The 25,661-nt window shown below is 38.8% G+C and overlaps 1 protein-coding gene across 2 annotated transcripts in view; it reads right to left on the bottom strand.

The window, feature by feature from the left end:
• Positions 1-1,875: 1,875 nt before the first annotated feature.
• The window catches only part of LOC127657094 (UTP--glucose-1-phosphate uridylyltransferase-like), a 48,910-nt gene continuing 25,124 nt past the window's right edge, over positions 1,876-25,661 (bottom strand). The window contains exons 4-10 of one of the 2 annotated variants that reach the window (XM_052145742.1): positions 20,474-20,659; positions 14,832-14,965; positions 13,024-13,321; positions 9,619-9,816; positions 6,737-6,979; positions 4,797-4,901; positions 1,876-2,455 (exon numbers count right to left, since the gene is read on the bottom strand). In XM_052145742.1, the coding sequence (XP_052001702.1) occupies positions 2,348-2,455; positions 4,797-4,901; positions 6,737-6,979; positions 9,619-9,816; positions 13,024-13,321; positions 14,832-14,965; positions 20,474-20,659 (1,272 nt within the window). In that variant the 3' untranslated portion in view covers positions 1,876-2,347. The remainder of the gene's footprint in view (positions 2,456-4,796; positions 4,902-6,736; positions 6,980-9,618; positions 9,817-13,023; positions 13,322-14,831; positions 14,966-20,473; positions 20,660-25,661) is intronic. The other variant, XM_052145743.1, reaches the window with a different exon arrangement.

Raw genomic sequence — 25,661 nt, forward strand, 5'->3', positions numbered from 1 at the left:
AACCTATGGCACATGTGCCAACATTGGCATGCAGAGGGGTAATCACTGGCACGCCAGCAATGGCGAGAGAGGAGTAGACTATTTTATTTATATAAATTTCGCACCTGCATTCCAATCTACACTGGTGGCCAAAAGTTTGGGATGTACAGATTTTGCTGTTTCGGAAGGAAATTGGGACTTTAATTCACCAAAATGGCATTCAATTGATCAATGTATAGTCAGAACATTACTGATATATAAAAAAAAAAAAACAGCACCAATCCTATTTTTAAAAAGAAAAGTAATTTTTTATCAAATCTAGACAGGCCCCATTTCCAGCAGCCATCACTCCAACATCTTATCCTTGAGTTAAATTGCTAATTTGGTACTAGAAAATCACTTGCTATTATATCAAACACAGTTGAAAGATATTTGGTTCATTAAATGAAGCTTAACATTGTCTTTTTGTTTGTTTTTGACATGTCTTAAGGTCAATATCAGGACAAAAATGCCACAAAAAGAAGAAACCGCTTTCTCTAGAAAATCAGTCAATCATTGTTTTGAGGAATGAAGAATATACAATGCTTGAAATTGCCAAGAAACTGAAGATGTCATACAAAGTTGTTCATTACAGTCTTCAAAGGACAACTGACTCTAACAAGGACAGAAAGAGGTGTGGAAAGCCAGATGTACAACTAAAGAAGAGGATAAGTACATCAGAGTCTCTAGTTTGAGAAACAGATGCCTTGCATGTCTTCAGCTGACAGCTTCATTGAACTTTACCTGCTCAATACCAGTTTCATGTACAATAGTAAAGAGAAGACTCAGCAGTGCAAGCCTTATGGGAAGAATTGCAAAGAAAAGCCACTTTTGAAAGGAGAAGAAAAAAAAAGAGAAAAGGTTAGAGTGGAAAAAGAAAACAGACATTGGACAACAGATAATTGGAAAAGAGTGTTTTATGGATCTTGATCCCAATGAGCTTTTGTGGGATCAGCTAGACTGTAAGTTGCGTGAGAAGTGCCCGACAAGTCAAATCTATGGCAAGTGCTACAGGAAGTGTGGGGTGAAATGTCACCTGAGTATCTGGACAAACTGACAGCTAGAATGCCAAGGATTGCAAAGCTGTCATTACTGCACATGGAGGAATTTTTTATGAAAACTCTTTGTAGTAAGTAGTTCTTAACATCTTTTTCAAATTGTAATATACATTTTTCATGTTATTATTGTCCTGACTATTATTTGTGATCAGTTGAATGCCACTTTGGTGAATAAAAGTACCAATTTCTTTCCATAAGAGCAAAATCTGTACATTATTCCAAAGTTTTGGCCACCAGTGTACATCTTGATGTAACCCTCATGATCACGCAGTGTTTACATGAGCTGAATGGGAGGCTAAACAAAAAGTTAAAATGTGATGAGACTTCAGTATATCCAACAGACTCGTGCAGTGCGTGCAAGCCATTCATGCAAATAAATATTCAGATATTGTTGGTTTGTCTAAACATGAGCTAGACAGTTACGCCAATGTAAAATGCTCAACTCAAACAAACTGGTTTGTGAAAAAATAAAAATTTAAGAGCGAGAGAGAGAGAGAAAAAAATGTGACTCTGCTACTAATGTCTTGGTGCTAGATACCACAGTACACCTTCAGGGGTCTTGTAGAGTCCATGCCTTGGCAGGTTGGTGCAGTATTCGTGGCACACGGTGGACCAACACATACTAGCAGGTCATAAAGTTTTGGCTCACCGGTGTATGTATATATATATATATATATATATATATATATATATATATATATATATAAATAAGCAAGCCATGCTGATAAATGAGGACACTAACTAAGGGAAACCCAAGAGCTCAGACACAATTTGAAATGGTTTTAATTTTCAAGGACATCTGTGAAATCAAGCTAAACAGCTGTTCTGTTTCATATTGCACTTTATTTAGTTCCACAGAACATTCAGGATCTAAAATATAAAGATGTAACCATCAACCTTCACTGTCCGAGAACACTTATTGCTTTACCACTCTTGTATGCACTCTTTCTTTAACATTTTTGAGCAAGTAGAAGAGGCTCACCCAGATGGGTCAATTCTTTATGCCATAAACACAATAAAACAAAACAGAATTATGTGAATACATACATTAAGGTACAATTTTTGATACAGACAATATGAGGACCACCAAAAGACAGAAACCCACAAAAGACCCAGACTACTACAAAAATAAATGTCTCTAGAATGGTGTGGAAGTTTTGTCTGGTATCTGTGGCACTGTGTGCTGCAATCAGCTCCACAAATGGAGGCTCTGAGAGTGGCAGGTGTGGATAGGCCATGTAATGTTGCATTCAGCTCACATGACAGAAGCATCAGTGGTCCAGGATCCGAAGGTTTCCGGACACAATTTTATTTTCCAACAAGGAGCCAGCCGGAATGTCGATTCTGTCACCGTGGTTAGCTATGATGATGACAGTTCCCTGGCGAGAATAGAAGAATAATCAGGCTAGATTTTTACCATATTCAAGAGCAAGAAACCCAAGAGCTGTAAAGAGTGGTCCTGTCTTGGGTCTTGACTGTAACTAGTGTGTATTCTGTTATGGTTTGTCAGTGTCTGCAATGACTGGACTTGAGAACCACACAGTTCTATTAACTGCCCTGCATCTAACTTTTTTTAATGCAAGAATGCGTCTGGCCTGAACAGTCTCTTATATTTTATAGAGGGAATCACCATTTACAGTGAAAAATATGTTACAAGGTTCTATCTTTGTGCAGGATTTCTGTCCAAAGACATTTTTACTGTAGCTTAGGAGAATGTTCTCATTTACAGTACTCTTGAAACCACATTGAAACTATTTATACACTGGCCATGTCTTGAGCAATTATATATCGGTTACAGGCACAATTCCTGCAGAAATTGTGATGTTCAACTTGAACTGGTGGAAACGGCCTGATTGCAGAATCTATTTAACATACTGATCCCCTTAAAGGACAAGGAGGACATTTATTTTCTGAAAAAGTTTTGCGTTCCATCTGCATTATTTTGGATTCTCTCACAATAAATTAACCATGGTTTTACTATAGAAATTTTATAGTAACCATAACTGTAGTAACCTTGTTTTTTTTGTTTTGGCAGAAAAAATGGTTTGGATGCAACTAACCATGTCTTTACTTCATACATTGTAGTAAATACTATGGTTAAACGGTGGTTACTATAGTAAAACCATGGTTAATATTCATAAGGGTTAACCGTGGTTTTACTACAGTAACCACATTTAAACTATTGTATTTGTAGTAAAAGCATAGTAACCACAAAATTATTATTTTTAGTACCAAAGTTTTCATTTTCCTGTATTATCACTATGGTTTCACAAAAATTATCATGGTTAAAATACACTCACCTAAAGGAATATTAGGAACACCATACTAATACTGTGTTTGACCCCCTTTCGCCTTCAGAACTGCCTTAATTCTACGTGGCATTGATTCAACAAGGTGCTGAAAGCATTCTTTAGAAATGTTGGCCCATATTGATAGGATAGCATCTTGCAGTTGATGGAGATTTGTGGGATGCACATCCAGGGCACGAAGCTCCCGTTCAACCACATCCCAAAGATGCTCTATTGGGTTGAGATCTGGTGACTGTGGGGGCCATTTTAGTACAGTGAACTCATTGTCATGTTCAAGAAACCAATTTGAAATAAATCGAGCTTTTTGACATGGTGCATTATCCTGCTGGAAGTAGCCATCAGAGGATGGGTACATGGTGGCCATAAAGGGATGGACATGGTCAGAAACAATGCTCAGGTAGGCCGTGGCATTTAAACGATGCCCAATTGGCACTAAGGGGCCTAAAGTGTGCCAAGAAAACATCCCCACACCATTACACCACCACCACCAGCCTGCACAGTGGTAACAAGGCATGATGGATCCATGTTCTCATTCTGTTTACGCCAAATTCTGACTCTACCATCTGAATGTCTCAACAGAAATCGAGACTCATCAGACCAGGCAACATTTTTCCAGTCTTCAACTGTCCAATTTTGGTGAGCTCTTGCAAATTGTAGCCTCTTTTTCCTATTTGTAGTGGAGATGAGTGGTACCGGAGGGGTCTTCTGCTGTTGTAGCCCATCCGCCTCAAGGTTGTGCGTGTTGTGGCTTCACAAATGCTTTGCTGCATACCTCGGTTGTAGCGAGTGGTTATTTCAGGCAAAGTTGCTCTTCTATCAGCTTGAATCAGTCGGCCCATTCTCCTCTGACCTCTAGCATCAACAAGGCATTTTCAGCCCACAGGACTGCTGCATACTGGATGTTTTTCCTTTTCACACCATTCTTTGTAAACCCTAGAAATGGTTGTGCGTGAAAATCCCAGTAACTGAGCAGATTGTGAAATACTCAGACCGGCCCGTCTGGCACCAACAACCATGCCACGCTCAAAATTGCTTAAATCACCTTTCTTTCCCATTCAGTTTGGAGTTCAGGAGATTGTCTTGACCAGGACCACACCCCTAAATGCATTGAAGCAACTGCCATGTGATTGGTTGATTAGATAATTGCATTAATGAGAAATTGAACAGGTGTTCCTAATAATCCTTTAGGTGAGTGTATGGTTATTGTGGTAAAACCATGTTAAATTTTGTGGTTATGGTTTACTACAAATATTATATTATTATAAAATATTTGCATTCCCCCACAAATAAGGTTATTTAAAACCTTTTGTGGGGGAATGCAAAACTATTGCGAAGGGACGCTTAACTATTGCAAAGGAATAAAACATTTTCTCCCTGTCCTCCAAGGGGGTCCATAGATGCCTGCTCTTACCTTCAGAGAGACATGCTTTCCGAAGGTGACATCACCAGACACCGTCAAGTGATCCAGCTCCAGCATGTCTGGAATGCTCTCGAATCGTGTGAGATATTCTTGAACCTGAAAAACAGATAACATCCCCACAAGGATCTCGATTAAAATGATGAAATAAGGTATTTTTCACATCTAAAATGACCAAAGTAGTATTCTGACAGGAACTAAGAAAGTTACTATAAAATATAAACACTTCATATGTGTAGCAATACAAATTTTGATGCCAAGTAAGGTGTTATTAAGCACATTCTAGATAACATATAAAGAATGCTAATTTATCACACTATAGGTCAAAGTAAATACATGTTCAAGTTGTCTTTACAAAGCAAAGAGAACTGGATGTAACAAATATGACACAGCATCTAATCACATCCGGTTTACTGCAGCCATTCTTTCTATGGGTGTGTGTAGATTATGCAATGCAGTACACTCACCTAAAGGATTATTAGGAACACCATACTAATACTGTGTTTGCCCCCCTTTCGCCTTCAGAACTGCCTTAATTCTACGTGACATTGATTCAACAAGGTGCTGAAAGCATTCTTTAGAAATGTTGGCCCATATTGATAGGATAGCATCTTGCAGTTGATGGAGATTTGTGGGATGCACATCCAGGGCACGAAGCTCCCGTTCCACCACATCCCAAAGATGCTCTATTGGGTTGAGATCTGGTGACTGTGGGGGCTATTTTAGTACAGTGAACTCATTGTCATGTTCAAGAAACCAATTTGAAATGATTCGAGCTTTGTGACATGGTGCATTATCCTGCTGGAAGTGGCCATCAGAGGATGGGTACATGGTGGCCATAAAGGGATGGACATGGTCAGAAACAATGCTCAGGTATGCCGTGGCATTTAAACGATGCCCAATTGGCACTAAAGGGCCTAAAGTGTGCCAAGAAAACATCCCCCACACCATTACACCACCACCACCACCACCAGCCTGCACAGTGGTAACAAGACATGATGGATCCATGTTCTCATTCTGTTTACGCCAAATTCTGACTCTACCATCTGAATGTCTCAACAGAAATCGAGACTCATCAGACCACGCAACATTTTTCCAGTCTTCAACTGTCCAATTTTGGTGAGCTCTTGCAAATTGTAGCCTCTTTTTCCTATTTGTAGTGGAGATGAGTGGTACCCGGTGGGGTCTTCTGCTGTTGTAGCCCATCCGCCTCAAGGTTGTGCGTGTTGTGGCTTCACAAATGCTTTGCTGCATACCTCGGTTGTAACAAGTGGTTATTTCAGGCAAAGTTACTCTTCTATCAGCTTGAATCAGTCGGCCCATTCTCCTCTGACCTCTAGCATCAACAAGGCATTTTCGCCCACAGGACTGCTGCATACTGGATGTTTTTCCCTTTTCACACCATTCTTTGTAAACCCTAGAAATGGTTGTGCGTGAAAATCCCAGTAACTGAGCAGATTGTGAACTACTCAGACCGGCCCGTCTGGCACCAACAACCATGCCACGCTCAAAATTGCTTAAATCACCTTTCTTTCCCATTCAGTTTGGAGTTCAGGAGATTGTCTTGACCAGGACCACACCCCTAAATGCACTGAAGCAACTGCCATGTGATAGGTTGATTAGATAATTGCATTAATGAGAAATTGAACAGGTGTTCCTAATAATCCTTTAGGTGAGTGTATATCATTTTCACGTTTCTTTTAGGGTACAATGGTGTCACTCAGATCATGGTTTTTTTTCTCCATTCTGATGGCTGATGTGAACATTAACTGAAGGTCTTGACCCGTATCTGCATGATTTTATGCATTGCACTGCTGCCACATGATTGGCTGATTAGATAATCGTATGAATATGAAGGTCCATGTAGGTGTTCCTAATAAAGTTCTCAGTGAATGTATTTGTTGTATAGCATATGCTTTCTTTAAGTTAATTACCTTGGTGAAGGAGCTGCCCAGTTTGACGTGAGGAGTAGTGGGAAACTCGCGCTTCTCGCTCATGGTCAGAGAGCCCGCCTCCAGGCTGTACAGGTTGGACATGACCAATAGGAGGTCAGATGTGGTTTTGACAGGCAGAAACCGGCTGCGGGGCACGCTGATGCCCAGAGCATTATCAAAGCACTTGATGGCAGCGCCCACTGCAGTCTCCAGCTGAATTACATTCAGACCCCCATCTAGAGTCTATGAAAAAGAGAGATAAGAGAGCACAATAAGAGATAAGAGAGCACAAATTCATGAATACACATGAAAATGTACATGGTGCAAGCTGATAGGTCCTTGACTTGTAAACGAACAGCTTTTTAATTGTCTTCCCTCAGTAAAGTTCTGGTAAGCCATCTCATTGTAGCACACTAAATGTGTGTTCCCACTGAACCCCTCCATCTCTCCAGCCCCGCTTGTCTAGATCAACTTGCTCGGCAGCTGCAAAAGCAGATCTAGTCCAAGATGATGCCTACTAACTTGTCAAATCAATAAAAATATGTCAAGTTACAGGCAAAGTTACAAACAAAAATGCTACATAGAGCCAGATCTATTTGTATCTTAACTCTAACTAGAAACTTTTTTCACTGGGTTTTTACACCATATATATTTGGTATGTGAGTAACACAATATTTTAAGTATTAAGTATTCTACTTGAGAACTTTCTGATCTGTATGATGTTTTGACCATTTGTTTGACAGTATGGTGTACAGTAAATAATCATATTTCTTAAGTTACGAAAACTGAAAACTTCTGATTTGTCAGCAAATTAAAAAGCACCCTTTCAGAGCTGGTTATATGACCCATGTGCATTGTAAAGTCCAGCTTCTAAGCTTTGACACCCATTTTGTGTTGGTCAAGTGAGTAGTTACTGATAGACTTGATTGTTTTGCTTTTTTGTTGGCATGAAGAATCAAAAGTACAAAAAAATATTGATTCATTATTATTTAAGTGACTCAAGAGCAAGGATACAGTATATGCATGAATGATGTCATCTCTGCAAGGCAGAAAGCAAGTATAATAAATAATATGTACCTATTTTTCAACATGTTCACATACTTTAAATAATTTTTAATGCTACAATAAATTAATAAATACTTTTGAATCCATGAATTCTGAAATAATGAAGACTTTTTTTTTTATTAACAAAATTAATAGTTATTTCAGAACTGAAGACATTTTCTCTTAATACACTAGCATTTTGGCTATGTACTTGCAGAACGAAGCAGACACACCAGCCTACGGTGTAGGTTCGACGTAGTTTTGTTTAGCGAGTGGGTTTGATTCAGAAGTGAGCTCTCTGCAAAGGAGACTTCTGCAGCACATTTTTAGAGGGTCTTCTGAGGCCTGATGAATGAATAAGGGTCAGGGTCTCTCTCTTTTACCTGGGGCTTCACAAGAGAGAAAGGCAGTACAAGAGCGAGAGAGAGCAGGAAAGAAAGGGTGGAAGAATGAAATAGACGCTCTTTGGCAAACAGCTTTAAATAGTGTTTTAGAACAAAATTAAATATGCTGTAAGTAACTCATGAATTTTGTAAGTACTTTTGGTGGGAAAGAATTTATTTGTGCTGATTTCCCCTCAAGTTCAATTTAAGTTAACTTTGACAGGCGAAATCAACACGTACACCATTAGGAAGTTGCTTGGTTTACCGGTGACCTCTGTGTGGCCGTTGCTTTGTACTCCGCTACACTAAATATTCCCAATGGACAAGGATATAATTTTAGCGATGATTTATTTTCCAACTTATATCTCACTGAGTGTAAAGTACAGCACTAAAAAAGGCTGATTGGCAATTATATTTTTTCTGGTTTCACACATGCTTAACGTCTGCCCATGCCATCTTTGCCCACTGAATTCTGCAGTAAAAACGGTATGTTTGACCGCGCCTTTAGTGTAGCTATGCTGACATCAAATTGCATATTTAATTTATTTTTCTTACCATGTTCCATCTTTTGATTACATTAATCTCTATGCATTTTTGTGTGTGTATCTTTGGAGGGTGGGGTTTGGAGAAGAGGGGGAGTGTTTAATTCAACAACTAAGACAGGTGGAAGTTCCAGAACGGCTAACATCACATACAGCACCTTTACAATGTCATTGAGAGAGACAGAATTAATGGCAAAACAAAAGAACAAATTGAAAAAGAACAGAAATGTAAATGTCTGGATTATGCTTGATGCAAGGCTTTATTCACTTCCATTGTAAGTGTCTTATTGTAACCTGATTTTTGGTTTTGTTAAAGAAAAGAAGGGACGAGTCGACAATATGGTGGAATAATTATAAAGAAAAGAAAATTCAAAACAGATACACGCTCAATCACGCACACTCTTAACCTTACAAACCTCTTAAAGCTCCCACATTGTCACAAGACCTCACAAGATCATCACATTAGTGCCGTCAGAAAGCCAAAATTCCGATGCCTGTTTGCATCGTAAGCATATTAGAACAGCTCCAGTGTCTTCCAGAGACTTTACTTTGATAGGAAACAACACAGTGCTTTAAGGTTCACAGAGTAACACCAGGTTTTCAAAGCTCAAATTCACCTCTCACAGACTTAAAAACTTCAGTGTTCAGGGTGCTTTAAAATTGACATATTTAGGCTACTGCACAGGAAGACTTGAACTAGAAAAATTCAAACAGAATGGACAATCATTTCCCTTTGGTTTACTTCTGTAAAAATGCATGCAAAAATGAAACAGAGGATACTTCATGCATTTATGAATTGTTTGCCAACACACAGAAGGCAAAACATACAAGATCATTCTGAAATCTGTCCTTTTCCTTAAATCTTCCCTTTCAATCCAATGAGTCCTGGTTTTCAACTGCTTTATTTTCTTACCTTAGGGTTGACTATGATCTCCATGTCCATGGCGTTTTGTTCCTGTAGTCTTTTTATAGCAGACAGGGAGACCCATATGTTGTTGGTGTTGAAGATCTTAAACTTGGTGACCGATTTGAATTCATCAACATGAGCCTTCGGAACCTGTGCGATCTCCAGTAATCGAAGCTTACCGTCGTACTGAATGAGTGTACCTCCCTGGAAAACACATAAAAACACAACACAAGATAAGACTCCAGTACTACACAATGGACTACTTGCACTGAACCTTTTTGCGCTTTTAAAAGTACAGACATTTTCAGAGACAGGAGAAGAACTATTCTAACTATTACTGTGTATAGCATCTTCAAAATTCTGTGAAAACCATGGTATACGCTCCATGCGCATTTCACCATTTCTCCTCAAGCGGAGGTCTGTAGCAGACATTTAACACTAGATCAGCTTGAACCACAAATGACAAAATGTTGAAGGAGACTAGTAAAGGGTGTCAGCACCAGTGAACGAATGATTGCAAAGTAATTTGCGATCATTGTATGGTGGAAGTTAAAGCTTAACAGGTATGAAATATTATCAATGAATAAAACATGCGTTAATGATACAACCAGATTTCTGCAGTTTATATAGTGGCCAGAAAAAGTATGTTAACCCTTTGGAATTACCTGTATTTATGTATAAATTTGTCTAAAATATGGTTTGATCTAAGTTACAATAATGAACAATCAATCAGTTTTAACTGATAACACACAACTTATTGTTTTGTTCTTGTACATATTTAAAGGGGTCATGACATGAGAAACCAAATTTGCCTTGATCTTTTGGTATATAAGAGGTCTTTGTATCATTAAAACGTCCTGCAAGTTTAATATTTTAAGACGTCCTCCCCATTCTAAACGAATCATTTATTTAATCAAGCTCAAAATACAGCTCGTTCTGGATTCATGGTTAGAAGTGACGTGTCAGTTAGAAGTGACGTAACAGTGTTTGCATATGACCGCCTCCAGCACAACATAACTACGATTTAAGCGCCAAGACAACTACGCTCATTTCAGTATCGCCGTCGCCTCACAAGTGTTCAGTCGATGGACAGCGAGCTCTGACAGAGACTACTTGTGCACAGGAAAATTACGATGCCACACAGATGTGCTGTTCCTGGCTGTGGTCAAACAAAACCTCTGAATAAGCTGCCGAAAGATCCAGACGTCAGGGAAAAATGGATGCAGTTTATTTTTTGCGGACGCTCCAGTCACGGCAGTGTTAACTTAAGCGTTTGTTCTGTACATTTTAAGGATGACTGTTTTGAGAACAAATCTCAATATGATGCTGGCTTTGCCAGAAAACTGTTGCTCAAAGATAAGTCCGTGCCGACTATTCTGGGAACAACGACGACGCAAACTGTAAGTAATCTATTTTAAACTTCAAACTACTTTTTAAAGCGCAATTTCATTCATTATGAATAATCACAGTGTTTTTACTTAGTTTACTTGCATATTGTTCTGGCTGGGGGCGTCAATAATTGATACATAGGCACTGACGTTAGCCAATCATAACAGTGGGCGTTAACACTGAAGTCTTAAATGGAAAACGCCCCCAAAACAGACTGTTTGAATCAGAGGATGAGAAACAGGGTGGGAAAAGGTCATAAATCACTAGATTTTAAAAGTTTTTCTTAAAAAAAAATATATTAATACTATAATTGCACCTAAGGGAACATAATAATACAATAAAAAAACCCATGTCATGACCCCTTTAATACATCATTCAAACTTTCACAGTGTAGGTTAGAAAAGGTTTATGAACTCGGGCTAATGATGTAAACTAAAGCTAATTGTAGTTAAGTTGTCAAACCTGGCATCCAATTAATGAAACATGATTGGCTATACTGACATATAAAAAGCACTCAAACATTTTGAGCTTGCCGTTCACAAGAAGCTTCTGCTGACATGGACCATACCTCACAAAAATAAATCTTAGAAGATGCACAATCAAGAATTGTTACTTTGCATAAAGATGGAAAGGATAACAAACATATCATCAAGAGCTTGGATATTCATCTATCCACAGTTAGACAAATTGTCTAAAAATAAAGATGATTTAGTACTGTGGCTACTCTCCATAGAAGTGGCCGTCCAGCCAAGATGACTCGGAGGGCATACAGCAGAATACACAATAAGGGAAAAAAAGAACCTTACAGTGACAGTCAAAGATTTGAAGTAATCATTGGAACTGGTTAACATCACTGTCCATGAGTCTACTATACGTAAAACATCAAGCAGGCAGGATAACATGAAGGAAACTGCTGCTTTCCAACAACAACATTGCTGCATGCCTGTTTGCCAAAGACCACCTTGACAGACACTCAACAATGCTACTGGGAAAATGTTTTGTGGACTGATGAAACTAAGGGTGAATTGTTTGGGAGTGGTGGTGGTATAGTGGTCTAAAGCACATAACTGGTAAACTGTTAATCAGAAGGTCGCTAGTTTGATCCCCACAGCCACCACCATTGTGTCCTTGAGCAAGGCACTTAACTCCAGGTTGCTCCGGGGGGATTGTCCCTGTAATAGGGGCTCTGTAAGTCGCTTTGGATAAAAGCATCTGCCAAATGCATAAATGTAAATGTAAATACGCATCACAACGTATGGTGTAAAAACGGCACCGCATACCAACATGAAAACATCATCCCAATGGTTTTGGGGCTGCTTTGCTGTTTCAGGGCCTGGACAGCTTGCCACGATCGATGGAAAAATTAATTCCCAACTTTATCAAGATATGCTACAGGAGTCAGAGCCGTAGCCTAGTGGGCTGCACTCATGACACGTGGTGCTGATGCATTGCTGGTGACCTGAGTTAGAGTTCCAGCTCGTGAGGTCGTTTCCTGATCCCATTCCCACTCTTCTCCCCTGTCATTTCCTATCTCCTCTCCACTAACTCTGTCATTAAAAAAAGATAAGCTACACGATAATTTCAGGGTGGCTGTGCGCCAGCTGGACTCAGTAGAAGTTGGAAGTTGAAGCAGGACAATTAGTCTAAAAATCTAATTAAATCCACAACAGAATGGCTTAAAAAAAAGAAAATCCACCTTTTGGAGTGGCCCAGTCAAAATCGCATTGTGTTGTCCATACTTGTGACTTTGATGAAGATGATATCACATTTTATGTCCAATTAATGCAGAAAACCATCTATTTCCAAAGGTTTCACAAACGTATTCTTGCCACTGTTTGTTTACTTTATTATTCAGTAGCTGAGTGTGGCTACATTTGTAAAGGAAAAAAAAAGGTTTAGAGGCATATGAGCAAATTAAATAAATAAATCTTGTGGTTCCTATATTTCAATCGATATCCCAATTTGTTGGCACCCAGACCTCTTATCAGTGAACTTTACAACGCACAAACAATACTGCCTCACCTTCACATCTGCTCTGGTCTTGTCTGTGACCTCCATGATGAACTCACAGCGTTTGCCATTGGGTTGGCTCACCAGGTGATTCAGTATGTATAGGTCTACGGTGGCGCCCAGGTTATCAATGTTGGAGACAAAAATGTACTCCTTCCCTTCAGCAATGAGCTGCTCCAATACACCAGAGTTAAAAAAGCTGGCATAAATGTCACCGTGACCAGGAGGATACCACACATCTGCATTCTCTCCTGCCATACCCATGTCCTTAGCAACCGGCAACAATGACTCCTTATTTATCCGTGGATACCTGTAAAGACAAGTAGCAGTGATAGAAGTACAGTAGATAATATCAGGGGTTTATTTTTTCTACTTCAAACAATATACTTTATTATCTCTGCCAGTTTCAAAAGTTTCCTAAACACAAAACAAAATGTCACATTAGGAATCTTAGCATTTTGTGAAAATATTTTCAAGACAAGCACATTTTAACCCTCAGGTCATAGAGTAATACATTTTTTTTCTGTGTGACGGACAAGTATTCTTCCTAATGCTGTTAAAACAAACAATTAAAGCAGTATAGATTTGTAATATGAGACATGATATCGGATTTCAATTATAATAATAACTATTGTATTACTGTAATAGTGATCATTTCTATTTTGGTGTGTCTCTTTTGTTAATTAACAATAAAAGTATCAGGTCAACCATACAAATAGTCGTAAAATTAAGCATAGATATCTAAAAAACAAAAGAAGAGTCATATAATTCTTAATAAGAAGTGTAAACACCAATACACACAAACAACTCAAAAACATGGATGAAGTTGCTCTGTTATAAAGTGATAAAACACTTAAAACATTTAAAATATTCTGCAAATATGTGTAAGAAAAAAAACACTGCTTATAAAATGTAAATGTGTTTTCAGAAGGCTCTAAAATCTGCTCTCATTCCTGCATTACAGGCTTATTCAGGTCAAAATGAAGCCAGGGAAATGAGAGGGGGAGCTTCATCAGATGCTCATATATCCTCCTCTTTATTCGTTCATCACTTTGTCTCTTTTCCACGGTTCATGAGTTTCAGTTGTAACCAGGACTGAATTTGAAGCGTCTTTAAGCACTTTATACTAAATAAGACATGTAACCGTATCCCAGGAGCATCTGTTGTTGGCTTTGAGATACATTTATGGTCTGACGACTCTATAAAATATTAATGTATCCCCATTATTGGGTGAAAACGTCATCAATCTTTAACTTGTTTTTACACAACTTGTTAGTGAAAGGGTCAGTACAGGCTAAAGGATAAGTAGCAAACATCATGAAGGAGACCAAATTCAGCTTATTGTTTTCTGCGGTGTGACAAATCACTAAATAACAGGATGTGTCTTTTCTTAAAGGTGTTTGTGATTATGTGGTTTCATCAACTATGTGGCATTATGCCTTAAAAATACATACAATGAAAAAATAATTTTCTTTGACTTGTTTTCTACTAAAAATATCTACATATCCTTCAAACAAAATACATTGTCTGAGGCAAAATTACATAAAATAATAAGTCTTATTTTCTGGAAACTGACAAAATTTTGAGGTTTATGCTTAAAAAAAGATATGGTAAGTAAACAATTAACTTTAAACAACAAAAAAATATTGAATTAAGCATAAATCTCACAAAATTGTTGGTAGATTTTTATGACAACAACCTTAATATCTTAGGCAATTTTGATCTGCAAGTAAATGTATCATGTTTTAAGGATGTTTTGATATTTTGACTGGAAAACATAAGAAATTGAGTGCTGTGTAAATGTTCTTGAGTGTTAATACCTGCTCTGGTTGAAAGTGTGTATCTTGACTCTGTGGTGTGTGTATTTCTGGAGGATCTTCTTGGTGTCTTCGTCCGTGTTGAAAGAGTTCATAAGCACCAGTGGAACATCAGCATTATATGTTTTATTCAAGTGCTGAAAAGATCAAAGAAAAACAAATAAACAGCTAAATAAACTTAAAGGAATATTTCAGTCTTAAAAAAAGTTTAGCTCAATGGACAGCATTTGCGGTATCATGTTGATAACCAAAAAAATCAAAAATCAAAATAAGACAACCCATCGCCCAAAGAAAATACAGAGCCTGGGGCAAAATGAAACCCCCAAGTGCCAAGGGGGTCCAATAGAATAAAATCTTTTATTGCTTAAGGCGCAGGCTCTAGATGCAGACTTGACATTTTTTTGAATCCTAGCCCACATTCCCTCCTCCAATACCAAGATTAAATCCCATAATCTCTAGAGAGAAGTTGAAGCTCCATCCCCCAGACTCTGAATTAGCAGGGAGTAATACACCGATGCCTCATAACCTTTCCAAAAGTAGTAATCACCACTCCCAGAGTATCTGCCACTTTAGGGGGGTGTATGCTACTTCCAAATATAGTACAGAGCAGGTGGCGTAGCTGTAAATATTTAAAGAACTGAGTTCTGGGAATCCGAATCAAAGGATCTCAACACTCCTATCTCAAAAAGGTCACAGAGTTTAGTAACAACCCTCACAATCCACTCTGACCAGCAGAAAGGGGACTTATTAACAAATAAATTGGGGTTCGGCCATAAGCTTGAGGCAACATTTAAATAAATGTTCGAATTAAACACTCTGGACACTTTTGTCCATACCGAGCGCAAATGCGAGTTAAAGGGGTGTAATTTAACTTCTCCGGTTAGTTTGATAGAAAGGTTTTGCAATGTCAAAATAGGGGCAAGAACTTCCTGTTCAATACAAAACCATGGAGGGGCTCTCCCAGGTGGAAGCGACCAATGAGCCAAATGTCTGAGCCCGAATGCATAATAACAAAACTAAATCTTGTGTAGGCCTATGCAGCTTACTGAAATGTAATCTGGGACGTTTCTCATTCCAAATGAAGGAATATGCTATCAAATTGCTTGAAATAAGAGAGGGGGACATCTATAGTGAAAAACTGTAGAAGGTAATTGAATTTTGGAATAAATTAATTTTAATAACATTAACCTTCCCAATCATCGATAAATGTAATGAAGCCCACCTGCCCACATCGCTTGAAAAACTTTTTACTAAAGGGTCAAAATTAACTAACTAAATCACGCAAATTTGCTCGGAATAAAATACCCAAATACTTAAAGCCGCACACCTTCCCCACCCCGACTATGCCTCGATATCCTGTCCTTGAATATCACAAACAGGATTGGTGACAAAGCGCAGCCCTGGCGGAGACCAACCCCCACATGGAATGAACTTGACTTTGTGCTGAGGACCCAGACACAGCTCTCACTTTGGACATAAAGGGATTGGATCGCCCTAAGAAGGGACCCACCCACCCTGTACTCCCGCAGCACCACCTGGTCATACGCCTTATCCAGATCCACAAAACACATGTAGACCGGATGGTCATACTCCCAGGCCCACTCCAGGATCCTTGCGAGAGTAAAGATCTGGTCGGTCGTTCCACGGCCAGGACGGAACCCGCATTGTTCCTCTTCAATCCGAGGTTTGACAATTGGCCGAACCCTCCTCTCCAGCACCTTTGAGTAAACTTTACCAGGGAGGCTGAGAAGTGTGATACCCCTGTAGTTGGCACACACTCTCTAATCCCCCTTTTAGAAGAGGGGAACCATCACCCCATTCTGCCACTCCTTAGGCACTGTCCCCCCCGGTTCGGTGGGCTGGGGATCTCATCGCTGCTTTTTGCAGATGATGTAGTCTTCATGTCATCATTGGTCCGTGACCTTCAGCTCTCACTGGATCGCTTGGCAGTCGAGTTTGAAGCGGCTGGGATGAGGATTAGCACCTCTAAATCTGAGGCCATGGTTCTCAGCAGGATGGAGTGCGTTCTCCGGGTAGGGAAGGAGGTATTGCCCCAAGTGGAGGAGTTAAAGTACCTCGGGGTCTTGTTCACGAGTGAGGGGACAATGGAGCGGAAGGTTGGCCGAAGAATCGGGGCAGCGGGGGCGGTATTGCACTCGCTCTATTGCACCGTTGTCATGAAATGAGAGCTGAGCCAGAAGGCAAATGGTCATGAAGGCTGGGTCATGACCGAAAGAACTAGGTCGCGAGTACAAGCGGCCAAAATGGGTTTCCTCAGAAGGGTGGCGGGTTTCTCCCTTAGAGATAGGGAGTAGAGAGTAGAGCCGCTGCTCCTTTGCATTGAAAGGAGCCAGTTGAGGTGGTTTGCGCATCTGGTAAGGATGCCACCTGGGTGCCTCCCTAGGGAGGTGTTTCAGGCACGTCCAGCTGGGAGGAGACCTCAGGGAAGACCCTGGACTAGGTGGAGAGATTACATCTCCACACTGGCCTGGGAACGCCTCGGGGTCCCCCAGTCAGAGCTGGTTAATGTGGCTGCCCCATGCTGGAACTGCTGCCCCCGCGACCCGACTTCGGATAAGCAGTTGAAGATGGATGGATGGATGGATACTTAATGCCCTGTTTGGGCCAATGAAAGGCGCCCAGCTGAAAAGCCGTTATCAGGCAGTCCGCAGTCAGAGCCAAAGCTTCGGATTTAGACCAATTAACTCTGTATCCCGAGAATTTAGAAAAAGGAATTCATAATTCTGTGAAGGCAAAGCATAAATCTAGAAGGGTCGGAGACGAATAATAAAATATCATCTACATAAAACAGAAGCTTATGCGCCACACCTCCCACCATTACCCCTGGAAAATCATCCTCCCTTCTTATCGCGGCTGCTAATGGTTCCAGGGCAAGACAGAACAATAATATAGGAAAAGAGTGCAACCCTGCCGGGGGTGCCACTATCCAGAGTAAAATAATCTGAAATGAATCCATTTGATTTATTCATACTATTGACTTTATGAAGAACAGTGCTTGTTGAGGACAAGTAAATACTTTGCAGCTATCCTTAGCATATATTCTCAATTTGGCCAGGAACGTCAGTGCAAAAGCGACCTTCCATTGATGTAAGAGTTTCTTGTATTCCTTAAATCGATCACGTTTCTCTCTTGTCGATTTTGCAAAGTCTGGGAACAAAAACATTTTGTGGTTCTTCCAAGAAAGACTTCCTTTACTCCTCCCCTAACACAAGATCTTTATCGTATGACTTCAGATATTTGGCCTGTCTCCCTCAGCGGATCACCGAGCCAGAACCCTGTGAGCTTGCCCGATTTCCAGCTCATGGCCTGTTATGTTGAGCAGATTCGGAAAGAGCCAATACATAAATTCCAACATATTGTGACCCTCTGCTCCCTCAGGAGTTCCAACAATTCAGACGATGTTTTACCGGTTACGATTCTAAAGGTCCCTTTTCCCAATACCTTCTGAAGGTATTAACTTTCCCCAAACACGCTCCAAGTCCGCCTTGGTCACTAGCAAATTAGCAGCTAATTCCCTCTCCGATGACTCCAGATAAGTGATCTGTTCTTAACATCCGCCACTCTTGTAACCAACTCAGTGAATTTTGTCTCCATGGCAGCGATCGATCGACGTATTACAGCAAGATCCTCCAAGTCAGCAACAACCTTCATCAGGATTCTCTACATTTTCGACAGTAGACACTGAATCTCTTTCACCTCACTGGACAAATTGAGTCCCGGGCCTGCGGCCTGTTGCTCAAGGGCTTCAGCTTGAGCATTTAAGTGTCTTTTAATGTCTACAGAGCCCGAGGATTTTGAATTCTTTGACAAATTGGCTTCATAGAACAGTTATGGAACAGGATGTATCGATTCTCAATGGTTTATGACACAGAAAGTAATAAAACTAGCAAAGTGAGCAGAGCTCGCCTCTCACATAGCCGAACCGTGCATGGAGCCACACAACTCCTCTCTTTCCTTTTCTTAAAACAAAATAAATAAATCTAAAATCTGGGTTACAGTGGGGCACTTTTGAATGGGACCAATTTTTGGAGGGTCATGTTTTAACTGTGTGAGAATGAGTTCTAGATGATTCTGGTTTGAGGTTAATATTGCATATAAATGTAGAGAAACTGATGGTATTGTTAAGACAACTAAACTGTGAATATGTGATCGTTTATAAAAGTGTCAAACTGTTGATACACTGTCTGTAATAGATTAAAACATCTTTCCAATCTAGTCTCTGTAGTTGCACTGGTGAGATTAACAATAATTAATCAGTATGAAGAATAATTTAATGTTGCTACATTCTGGATTCTGTACCTTTCTGAATCATTCTAGCATTTAAGTTTAATTTTAAGATAAAGATTACATCTACTATACGAAGACACCAAATTGAGCAGTGCTGGTAATTATTTAAATGTTCACTGAGAAATTAGAGACTCTATGCTAAAAAGACATATGTGTCCAAATGTATTCAAATGGTGTTCAAATGACTTATTTTAAACAACCTATAAAAACTCACATCAAGCAGTAAATAAAGTGTTTAATTTCCCTTGTGTTAAAGGTCCCTGTCTAAACAACTACAAAGTTCACACAAACATTGTTTAAATGGCTAGGAAAAATGATCCTTTTTCAGAAACTGTTTTGACAGATTTTAGTTAGTTTCCTGTAACAAAAATATGCCCATAAATTCAAGCCAAAGAGGAGCCAAATGGAATAAATTGGCCTGAGGGCTCGCTAGGGGCCTGCCAAGCACAGAAACTGCAGTCTGTATTTCTGTGGGAGAAAGACAGATTACCCATTTACATCTACTAATAGGCCTTATTCAATGAGGGGGATATCTAACGACATGAGGCAGGTAACCGGCCTGCCGAAGAGACACTAAGCTGAGTGTTCTTCAGCAAGGACGTCCCACAGGGCTCAGCACTGGGCCCCCTGCCTTTTTTCCCCTCTAACCCAGAACACAGCCCTGTCTGTTTGGGTTTCACCCTTGGATCTCTTTCATGCACACTTGCTACCTATCTTTCAGTCCATGGTGCTGGGAATAAAAACTCGCTCAGAGCCCACTGCTTGTTGCTGTTGGTTAAAATGCTCTCTCTGTATAAATGATGGAATGTGCCAGCATTTTTCAGTTGTAGAAGAGGAGAGAGAGAGAGAAGGGAAGGACAGTGGAAAATATGTTTCTGATTTAAGACTTGTGGAGGTCTACTCACTCTCTTCCAAATCACTCAGACCTCATGTTATTCCAAACCTGTATTTCATAAAATCTTCTTCCATAAAACACCAAAGGAGATGTTAGGTAGAATGTCAGCCTCAGTTACTATTCACTGTCATTGCAATTTATTTTTTTTACCATACAAATAAAGTGAAGGGTCACTAAGGCTGACATTCTTCCTAACATTTTCTTTGTGTTCCAAAGAAGAAACAAAGTCATATGGTTTTGGAACAACATAAAGGGGAGTAAACTGTGACAGAATTTTTAATTTTGGGTGAACTATCCGTTGGGAGGCTTGGTAGGGACACCAGCATACCAGCATCCAAAACACAACATATAACTAGCCTTTTCAACCAGATACAATGTTTTGAGGTCCACAATCATATTCTTTCAAACACAGCACTGCAACTATTGGTGCAGTTAGACAAACCTCAATCTGTTGAACAGTTAGATCCAGGAAAGTGTTTTCGTTACGAACACTAATGAGGCTTTTGGGCCCTTTGCAGCCCATGCTGGTTCCCAGACCTCCATTCAGCTTCACCACCACCAGCTTGTTAAGACTATCTGCTATGTTGCCCGGGATACCTTTTGTCTTGATTTTATCATATGGCTGGATCTGAAACACAGAGAAGAACAAACAACAGTTGTTTACAGCTACCAATAAGTGTAGTACTCTCAGCTCTGTTAAACACATTTTACAGTATTTCCTCAAATATCAGCACATGAGATGCAATTAAATGTTTGGGACTGGTCATGGCTTACATTTTATCACCATCCTGAGGTTTATATTATATAAGAGAATGATACATTCAGTGCTCACAATGTATTTTCTGTGACATCTAATTCCATCCAAATGCATTTTTCACTGTTCAACAAAGAATCTGACTATGGTAAATGGACTGCACTTATATCGTGCCTTTAACCTTAACCTTAAAGGTTACCAAAGCGCTTTACACGATGTCCCATTCACACTCATACACCAATGGCGGCAGAGCTGCCATGCAAGGCACTAGCCTGCCATTGGGGTTCACCGTCTTGCCCTTCGGCATGTGGAGTTGTGTGGGCCGGGAATTGAACCGCTAACCCTGCGATTAGCAGCCGACCCGCTCTACCACCTGAGCCACTGCTGCCCAATGGGGTCAGAGTGTTAAGGTCAGATAAATCACCAGAGAGTTTATTACGATCAGGTCTGCAGTCAGTTTTCAGTAGGGCTGGGCGATAGGACAATATAATCTGATATCATTGATATCTGACAAATACCCCAATGTTGATTGCGACGGTCATAGACAGACGATGATATACTATATTAAATAGTAGCCCAGTAATTATCATGCACTTACGATTTCAGATACTAATCAAATTATTAAAACGTTAAATACATTACGGAATAAAGAGGCTGGTTGCATTTTCATTGCAGACATTTTCCATAGCAGTAATAACCTACTTTCTAGACTCAGACATGAACTGAAACAAATACGCTATTGCTTAGATATTAGATAAAAACAGCACACACATTAGAAATGTCATAATTAAGGAAATACAGCCTGGTGATAAAAGACAACATTATGAAATGTCATTAAGGGGAAAATAATGATTGACGGAAGATTTTATGTTTGTATTTTATTTTAATGTATTTTGTTGACTTTTGGACCGTCAAAGTGCTGGCACCCGTGTACATCCACTAGGACCTGACAGAGGTCTATCTTCTTCTAAAACATCTTAATTTGTGTTCTGCTGAAGAGAGGTAAGTGAATAATGAGAGAATTTTAATTTTTGGGTGAATTATTCCTTTAACCAAGATTAGTTCAATGTGTTTAAAGTGACTGCTGAAAAGTAGTGTGTAATTTATGTGCTGCTGAAAAGCACCACGTTTTGTGAGACACTGAAATGTGTGTGTGTGTAAATAAATGTATCACGGATGTTTACCCGGCTCCTGCTTCCTCTTCCTTTAAGAAAGATAGAGATCTGCCAAAATGCTGTAAGAAATATATTGTTCATTGTTTGTTCATGATACATAATGCATTATCTAATGTTAATGAATGAAACCATACGAACCTTATGAAGTGTTGCCGAAAAGTTTTTAATTTGCAGGCATGGAATTAAACTAAAAAGATTTTATTTTTAAATATAATTATGGCATGCATATAGGCCCTATTAAAGTGCCTTACAATTTGCTTAGGGAAAGCAGTTGATAAAAACAAAGATGAAAGTGATTAAATCATAAAATAATACAAAAACACATTCACATTTAACAAAAATGTTTTGCTCGATTTCATTTTCTTTAGGCAAAATTAACTGCATAAATGAAATGCAATACAGACACAAATTCGATGTGAACACAGCAGAAATGATCAAGCAGTATTAATTGTGGAACACAAGGAAATTAATTTGGCATACACCTAATAGGAAAACTGGTGTTTTCTATTAATTTAAGCACAGACTAAGTGAAGTTAACAAACAAACTATTGAAGCTGTTTTATGAAAGTAGAAATTATGTGGGTTGTGTTGAACGTTTTTGAGGTCATATTTTATTTATATTTCAATTATAATAATAATAATAATTATTATTATTATTATCATTATCATGTTTACATTTATAATTGTCTTAATGATCTTAATTTGTAGTGGTAATTTTCCTCCTGCTGTTGTAGACGGATACTTTTGTCATGGTGTAGGTCGGAAGTTGGAGATGGTAAATGTTTGGATTTGGGGAGGTGGTTATATAGGATTTTGTTTTACCACTTTGTTATCTTAACTGCTTTTCTGTTTCATTTGAAGTGTAATTTGAATTTAGAAAAATATATATTTGGTTTAAGTTTTTTTTTAAGTTTTAGTTCTGTCATGACAACTCTTAGAAATAATTCTCATTTTTATTGTCAGTTATACATTTATATAATAGGCTTTAATAAAAATATTGTGGAAATATTTTTTGCATATCACCTTGGCTTATCTTCCAGTATGACTGAGATCAGTTTACAGACACATTTAACAACCATAAAACACATGCAAACACAATATACTTCACATAAAGGCTAAAACAAATAGCAGTGGTTAGCTGAATAAACAGCCACTGCTGAGGCTGCGGATCAATAGAGAAAATGGGAGCGAAGCAGAGGAAGGAGATAAGAGATGATGGATGGATATTTGGAAAAAAAAGGAAAGAAAAACTATTTAAATGGCTGTTTAAGCTGGCTGATGCAATGGGCACAAGGCAGCAGAGATAACACTGATGAGTCAGGTATATCAGCACGCCTGTGATATGGCAGCAGTTAATGGTATTCAGTACAACAGCACGTTAGCTAGTGTGATATTGCTTTTATACAATATCAAGTTCATATTGAGTAGCTTACATTTTAGACTCGATATAACCAGTCCTTCTGTCTTTCCACAGTTTTCCTGACTAACCACTTGAAGCCGCCATGTTGATTCTAATAGCCACTGGACTGTTTTCGAGTTCCCATAAGAAACTATAAATACGATGCATTCCAGATGGATTCAATAATCAATTTAATGCATTAGTTGGAGTAAAAAGGAGTTCAGGCTCAACTTGTACAGTTGGTTAAAACAACTCAAAGTAGTTAACGATATCAATGTAACTAACCTCTGTACATATCTTTGAATCATCAACCCACTCTTAAAATTTGAACGTATTTACGGCTCTCTAAAGTATCAGTACTATGGAGCCACATGCTTGCTTTGACAGTTTACACTACACATCAACCTATGCAGCAAGTTAAAACACTGGAGACCAGAAAGCGAAAACATTTCCACAAAAATTGGATTTTTCTTTAAAGAAAAAAAAATTATATAAATTATCCAGAGCAGGAACAATTTTTTTTTTTAAATACTTGATTTAATAAATTTTGTTAGTTTTCTCAAAAATAAATAAATAATTCAAGTAATTTGGATGTTTAGAAAAAAAAAAGACAAATATACTGATTAAGAAAAGTGTGTAGAAGACTGGAAAAAAATGTATAATAATAATTAAATATTACCACATTCATATACACTAACTTAGCACTTTATTAGGAACACCTGTACACCTACTTACTAATGCGATTGTCTAATCAGACAATAATGGCAGCAGTGCAATGTATAAGTTCATTCAGATATGGGTCAGTAGCTTCAGTTAATGTTCACATCACCCATCAGAATGGGGGAAAAAAATTTGATCTCAGTGTTGATGAGAGGTCAACGGAGAATGGCTAGACTGGTTCGAGCTGACAAAGGCTACAGTAACTTAGATAACCATGGTGGTAAATCCAAATTAATGAATACTTTAATAACACAGTGAAGCTGACATCTTATTTAATTGTGTCCTAGTTACAGTGGTATACAGCTGCCACTTGTATGCATGTTGATGACATAAACAGACCGCTGTATACGGACACAAATAATACGATGTGAATAGGGACCAGCCAGGGCGAGAAAATTAACTCCGTTTCGGTCCAAGCAATCAAACCAAGTGTGAAAGCACCCTAAGGGTTACTCATAGATAAAGACAGACTTTCTGAAACTTTAAAAAAACTGAACAGATGAGCACAAAAATAGAGGCAATAATAAACTGCAATTGACCCTAATCAAATCAAACAGGGAGTAACACTTCTTTAACCACTGCTGGCATCACTTCTCTTAAAATTAAATAAATAGACAATAAATTACTGCCAACTAAAGCCTTCATCAGCAAAATAACAAAGAACACTATATTTACAGTATGTGCACTTCCAGAGTCAATTCGGGATAGACTTCAAAGAGATTTTATCATTAATCTTACAGTTAAATCAATATAATTCAGTTTTAAACACTGCCCACAAAATGTACTTGTATTACACATTGATAACTAATATTGGCTATGTTTAACTTATATATTATGTTTATGATGTATAGCCAGAGGGGAACTAGCTCCCCCAGCTGAAGCTGGTTTCAAACAAGGTTTATATACATTTTTAAATAAAAATAACTTGACAAATCTTCATCACCCGCAGTCATATTTCCATGGCTTAACACAGAGACAGATGGTGAGCATGATGTAACCAAGGTCATCACATTTCTCAGGGAAAGAGAGCTAGAGAGAGTGAGAGAGATAGAGAAATTGGGGAGTTAGAGATGGAAGTAAAGACAGATGTGTCTGTTTTAAAGTACAGTAAGTTGTGGATCAAGCAGAAACGCAAGTATCCTTATTCAGTTTAAGCCATCAGGTGCTCAGAGCCACAAGTCACAGTGGTCACATGAAAGAAAGACAGGAGATGAAAAGTCAACTATCAGTCTATAAACCTGTCTCTCTATATGCAGCAGATACAGAGTGAATCCATTTCAGAATCAGAAATAGCTTTATTGCCAAGTATGCTTCCACATAAAAGGAATTTTTCTTGGTTACAGAAGCTTTCAGTGCACAAACAATACAACAAGACTGAATAAAAATTAAAAACAATCTGTTATATACAGTGCAATGGAATGCAATGCAGAAGAGGTAAGTATGTTAACTAATTCATAACTGACTAGGCTTTGTATTGTACGTAATTATAGTATAGTTTTAACTGTTTTTGAGATGGATAGCCTGAGGGAAAAAAACTGTTCTTGTGCCGTATGGTTCTGGCACTCAGTACTTTGCAGAGCAG

Source organism: Xyrauchen texanus, chromosome 16, assembly GCF_025860055.1.
Source record: "Xyrauchen texanus isolate HMW12.3.18 chromosome 16, RBS_HiC_50CHRs, whole genome shotgun sequence".
Taxonomy (NCBI): domain Eukaryota; kingdom Metazoa; phylum Chordata; class Actinopteri; order Cypriniformes; family Catostomidae; genus Xyrauchen; species Xyrauchen texanus.